Here is a 6594-nt window from a genome sequence, read left to right on the forward strand (position 1 = left end):
ACGTATTTATATTATTATAAATGTATGATTAATTATATTTATTTGATTTTAAAAAAAAGTAACTATTTGTTTCTATTTTAGTGTTTTAAATTAAAATTCAAAATTTTACTTTCTACTCATTTAAGTAGTCTAATCTGATCCTAAAAGAACATCTTAATATTTAAATTTAATACTAAATAATATATTTGGTTCTATTAATTAAATTCAAATTCACATTTCCGTGTCTTAGTTATCCAAGAAAAAAATTCAAATTCAAATTTTTATTTTTTAATTTAATAAAACAACTTTAATTATTTAAAGAGTAAAGAATTATTTTTGTCCTCAACATTTGGGATAAGTCTCAAAATTATCCATAACGTTTAAATTGTCCTATTTAAGTCCCTAACGTTTTAAAATTGGCTCAACGTTGTCCTGCTGTTAGAAATCTGTTAACAGAATTGACGACGAGAAAAAATTGAAACGTTTTTAAAACGTTAGGGACGTAAATATGACGAAAATATTGGGAACAAAAATAATACATAGAAATAAATTTTAATTTTATCTTTCAATAATATCAATTTTTTACGGTACATAATTATTCAATTATTTTTTAATCACATCTAATTAAATTACACTTAATCACATTACTTTCATTCTAAATAAATTTATTTTTTTATAATTTTACACTTAAAGTTATAAGTTAATATAAAAATAAAAAAATTTATTTAGAATGAAAGTAGTGTAATTAAATGTAATTTACTTAAATGTGATTAAAAAATAATTGAATAACTATGTTACGTAAAAAGTTGATATTATTAAAAGATAAAATTAGAATTTATTTTTATGTATCGTTTTTGTCCCCAACGTTTTCATTTTATTTAAGTCCCTAACGTTTTAAAATCATCTCAATTTTATCCCGCCGTCAATTCTGTTAACAGATCCCTAATGGCAGGACAACATTGAGCCAATTTTGAAACGTTAGGGACTTAAATAGGACGATTACAACGTTAGAGACCCCAAACGTTGGAGATAAAAACGATACTTTTTAAACATGATATTTTAACTTTTTAATATTAAATTCAAATTTTTAAATTTAAATATATTTAAACAAAATTAATATTAAAAATATATTTTTGTCTTTTTAATTAAATTTTAAATAGACATTTTAAAAGTTTAAGCTAAATCTTCAACAGGATAATTTTATCTTTTTTACATTCAAATATAATTTTTTTTTATTTTCTAAAAATCAAACAACTCTAATCTTGCCAATGAATTATAGTTCAAATAGCATAATATCTCTATACTCATATAAGAGGTTGCAGGTTTGAATCCCTCTATCTTTGAAAAAAAAAAAACAACTCTAATCCTAAAAAAATATTTTCTCTTTTTGCAATTAATTAAAACATATTATACTTTTTTTTTTAATTCACTATAAAGAAGTATTTTGTCTTTTTAAAGTTTTTAACTTTTTTTTGGTTAAAAAATTTTTAATTTTTATTTCTATTATAATGTTGTAATGATCCAATAACAATTTAAAAATAAAAAAAAAATGTAAAACAAGCGCAACATTATTTAAACGGTTAAAAAAAAATATTATTTACCATAATTTATTCCTAACTTTCTAGAGGAGTTTTAATACTTCAAACAACTGAAGAGCACTAAATCGCGTCCCATTTTGATCTACCAAATTGGGTTTTCACTTTTCACTCCAAGCAAAATTTGTTGGGCCTACCAAAATACATTGACATAGTAATATAGTATAGGATTCTTCCTCTTCTACTTCTGCTACTTCTGCTACATGAATTCTGCCGGAAGTAACGTCATATAATCATCTTTCTCCCGTTTTCCTCTCCAATTATTGCAGATAACTTCCTCTTCTTCCTTCTTCTACTTTTCTGAAGAGAGTTGTTATGGGTGTCGACTACTACAAGATTCTTGATGTCGATAGAAACGCTAAAGACGATGATCTCAAGAAGGCGTATCGAAAGCTTGCAATGAAGTGGCACCCTGATAAGAACCCTAACAACAAGAAGGACGCTGAAGCCAAATTCAAGCAAATCTCTGAAGCCTATGATGTCTGCAAATGTTCAAAACTCTTCCCAATCTTCTCAATGCCCTGCCAATTGTTTTCTAAATTAAATTTTTAATTATAAATGATTATTTGTTATTGTTTTTGAATTTTCATAAGTGTGAAGCTTTTCTCTGCAACTCTTTCTTCCTTTTTTTTTCGTTCTAGAGTGAGATTTTTATGGCAGTTCAAGCTTTTGATCATTTTATTGCTGTGAAGTCCACAACGTTTTTTCATAAGGGTTTCAGCCACATAGTGGTTTAGAACTTGTGCGTGTAACCTCCTTAGTTTTCACTTGAATATTAGAAAATAGATGAGTAATTTAACTTGTCGAATTTGTTTTTATCCTACAAAGTTTGAACTTTTCGTAAGAATTTTTCAATTTTTAGCTCCTAGGGTTTCCTAATTTGGCTCTTGAGTGTGAGGTGCTGGGGTTTTAAGCCCAGTTTCAAATTTGATCTTTCGAGAAATTCCTCATTTCCTGTGGGGTTTAATGTTTTGAAGTGGAGGAGTTATTCATTTAATTATTAATTTGTTATGGTGGTTATTTCAATTTGAATTTTGAACAGATTTTGAGTGATCCTCAGAAGCGTGCAGTTTATGATCAGTATGGTGAGGAGGGGCTGAAGGGGCAGGTACCACCACCAGGTGGTGGCAGTGACAGCAGTTCTGCGAATTTCCAGTTCAATCCCAGAAGTGCAGATGATATATTTTCGGAGTTCTTTGGTTTCTCCAGTTCATTTGGTGGAATGGGGGACATGGGTGGTCGTGCTGGCGCATCTAGCTTTTCCAGGGGCGGCATGTTTGGTGATGATATCTTTTCTCAGTTTAGGAGTGGAGCTGGAGAGGGCTCTGCCCATATGCCAAGGAAAAGTGCACCAATAGAGATAATATTGCAATGTAGCTTGGAGGATTTGTATAAAGGGACATCGAAAAAGATGAAGATTTCGAGGGATGTTATTGATGCCAATGGGTGAGCTATCTACTTTTACTCATTAGCTGGGTTTTGTCTTTCTATTTCATGAAAAGATTATGTTATTGGTCATTGGAAGAATTTAAAATAGGCAGTTAGCCACTGTGTTATGAGGAAACTTTGTTCTTTATGTTTGTTGCTAGTGTCCTTCTGTTGTATCATATATTTGTTTATATGCTATGCTTTTGTAATATATCAATCTATATAATTTGAAACCAAAATTATGTGGCTTAATGTTTTATCTGGATTATTAAACTAAATGATGCGATGCAAGTCTAGTCGGTGATTAGCAATTCCGAGGAGCCCGAAGCATATAGTTTATAGAGCCAAATTTTGTTATACATATATAGATTGTTATGTTTGAAGTCAAGTTTGATAATTTGTTTTGGGTGAACTAATAATGTATTGTTATTTGGGGGGTCAGTTAGCTTGATCACCTTGATAGATTTGAATTTGTAGTACCGACATTTGCAGTCTTGGTGTTGCATTTTGGTTGCTGCTGTTAACAACATTGCTGGTTCATATTTTTTCTAGTAGTTCTTTAACTTGCATTTTTGTTATAGAACCCTGGAGTTTTTTATTTTGTTTATTTCTGGTAATATAAAATTTCTTGGATATTTCTGTTCAACTATCAGGAATTTTGACCAAACATTTTTTCTCTCTTGATCTTGTGCATCCAGCCTTGCATGAGTGAATCTAACATTAGACCCTTGCTGGCACAATAGTTTGTTAAATTTATCAGCAAAATTTGATGCCATGTGTCTAACATGGATGAAAACATTTCAGTAGCATAGGCCTCTTAGGCAGCCTGTGTATATTTTTAAAAGAAAGCATCAACTGCTATCAAATTATGTATTTGATTTCTTAAGGTTTCATAGATTTTTTATACTTCCAATGAATTTGGAATTTATGCCTAGATGTGTTGGTTTACTAATATCCTTTGTCAGCAATTATATGGAATACTGCTTTGAAAATTGCGGTGTTGATTTTGGAATACTGCATCATTAATTAATCGAAATAATGTTGGATTAGAAATTAAATTATGGAGGGAAATTGAATTATTATATATGGCAGCTACTTGTGGGGTGTAGGTTTTAGGGTTGATAATGACTAATTAATCTTGTTTTCTTATTGTGTAGAAAGCCCACCAAAGTAGAGGAAATCCTTACAATTGAGATCAAGCCAGGTTGGAAGAAAGGAACAAAAATAACTTTTCCAGCGAAGGGAAATGAGCAAAGAGGACATATCCCCGCAGACCTTGTGTTCATCATCGACGAGAAGCCGCATAGTGTCTTCAAGAGGGATGGCAATGATCTTGTTTTCACCCAGAAGGTATCCCTTGTAGAAGCTCTAACAGGTTACACGGTGCAGCTGACAACCCTTGACGGCCGAAACCTTACCATCCCCGTTAATTCAATCGTTAGTCCGTCTTACGAAGAAGTCGTTAAAGGAGAGGGCATGCCAATTCCTAAAGAACCCTCCAAGAAAGGTAACTTGCGAATCAAGTTCAACATCAAGTTCCCGTCCAGGCTTACATCCGAGCAGAAAAACGGCATTAAGCGATTATTGACATCATATTCGTCTACATGAGTGAGGTGGGTGGAAGCCCTTTCTTCCAATTACCTAACATTACAAGATCACAACTATTTTCGGGTTTTTTGCTTTTTTTTTTTTCCCCTTCCCAATCCCATTTTGAAGGGAAGCATTGGAGCAACAGTTGAGTTGTTTCTGTGTGACATAAAAGTTACGGGTTCAAGCCTGGGAAACAGCCACCGATGTAATTTTCAAATTAGGTTGCGTACATTACCCCCTTTGGGTGTGGCTTTTCTCCGAACTTTGCGTTAATGCAGGAGGCTTGTACACCGAGTTTTCCAATCCCACTTTCAAATGAAATTCTTGCGATTGTGAACTGGATTCATTCAGAACCGTTTATTAGACTCTGGGTGGATGTTACAATACTCCTGTATTGTTTGGAGTTTGGAAACTCCTTTACATTATTAGTGTTATAATATGCATTGGCACAGTATTTTAAAGGGTAATTAATGGAGCTTTTATTGTACCTTGATAACATCATTAAACAATTAATGCTAAAAAATTATATTTTTTTTAAAAAAAGTTAATTTTAAAAATAACACTAACTTAAACTTATGCTTTTAAATAAAAATATAAAATAATCATAAAATATTAATCTCTCATATATTTATTTATTAAGTAACTTTTTTTTAATTTTAGTGTTTTATTAGTGTTAATTTTTTTATTTTTATCTTTTAAAATTTATTTTGTTTTAGAATTTCATAAATTTATTACAGTATAATCTAAATTGTACTGGTATATTTTTATTTTTATTTAATCTAATTTCATTTACATAATTTTAAATTTTAAATTATAAAACTTTTAAATTAAAATTTAAATAAATATAATTTAATTAATAACTTAATTTAATTTGATAAAAATAAATGTATTCATATTATTATACTTATATGATTAATTATATTTATTCGGTTTTAAAAAAGTAGCTATTTAAAACCGTTAATTATAAATTAAAAAATTAATATACTCATATTGTTTTTAATATGACTATGTTTACAATACTCTCTAATAGTTTGGTGAATCGACAGTCTATAAAGTTGTTAATTATTTAATGAATCAATACTCCATATATTTTTATTTTTAAATATTTTTAAATTAGTTTTTCGCAGTTAAAATTTTTATTATTTTCTTTATATTTATTTTACCTCTTCTGCTTTAAATTAAAAAACTCTTTATATTTATTTTACCTTATTAAATTAAAAAATTCTTTATATTTATTTTACCTCATAGTATGAGTGGTGATGCTGTTGTACTCTTCTGTTGTTCTCCTATTTTAACTGGTCCGGTCTTCTATTTTTATTCCTATTTTAGTGTTTTAAATTAAAATTTAAAATTTTACTTTCTAACTCGTTTAAGTAATCTAATCCTAAAGTCCTAAGAGCACATAATTTGGCACTTTTCGAAAAGTAATTTTGGAGAGTCACCATCAACCCAAATTCTTTGCATGTTGTTTCTTTTAGTTGCTAAAGAAAAAAAAGATTCAAATTCAAATTTTTATTTTTTAATTTAATAAAACAACTTTAATTATTTAAAGAGTATTTTATTCATTTAAAATATATAAAAAGTGCATGTTAGTCTTTTAAAATCAAATTTAAATTTTAACATTATAAATTTATTAAATGATATCAATCCAAATTAGAATTAGATTTTTAAATAAAAGAAAAAAAATTTTTACTACAAAAAAAATATGAATAAAAAAAATGAATGATAATTGAAGTGAAATTAGAATTAGATAAAAGTTATATAATTTATTGTTGGATTGGTTGTTCGCTTGTAAGTCGGTCCTTAATTTTTATAAGAATATTTTTGTCTTTATAAAATTATCTATAAAAATATTTGATAAATTAAAATTTAAAATTATTTTTTAATTCATTTAAACAAATTTAATTCTAAAATAATTTTTATTGTTATCTCAAGTTTTTTGATGCATTTAATCAATACCAAAACAATAATTTTACCTTTTTATTATTATTTAAATAAATAT

At 28.3% G+C, this 6594-nt stretch overlaps 1 protein-coding gene across 2 annotated transcripts; it reads left to right on the forward strand.

Annotated features, from left to right (window-relative positions):
* The first annotated feature begins 1677 nt into the window (after positions 1 to 1677).
* LOC107484890 (uncharacterized) lies at positions 1678 to 4960 on the forward strand. 2 transcript variants are annotated; one of them, XM_016105436.3, is made up of 3 exons: positions 1678 to 2054; positions 2617 to 3020; positions 4160 to 4960. In XM_016105436.3, exons 1-3 carry the CDS (start codon positions 1890 to 1892, stop codon positions 4608 to 4610), a joined length of 1020 nt encoding a protein of 339 aa, XP_015960922.1. In that variant the 5' UTR covers positions 1678 to 1889; the 3' UTR covers positions 4611 to 4960. The 2 variants fall into 2 exon arrangements, with proteins under 2 accessions (XP_015960922.1, XP_020996284.1); XM_021140625.2 differs by having other exon boundaries at positions 1913 to 2064.
* Positions 4961 to 6594: the final 1634 nt, after the last annotated feature.

This window comes from Arachis duranensis, chromosome 4 (genome assembly GCF_000817695.3).
Source record: "Arachis duranensis cultivar V14167 chromosome 4, aradu.V14167.gnm2.J7QH, whole genome shotgun sequence".
NCBI classification, from domain to species: domain Eukaryota; kingdom Viridiplantae; phylum Streptophyta; class Magnoliopsida; order Fabales; family Fabaceae; genus Arachis; species Arachis duranensis.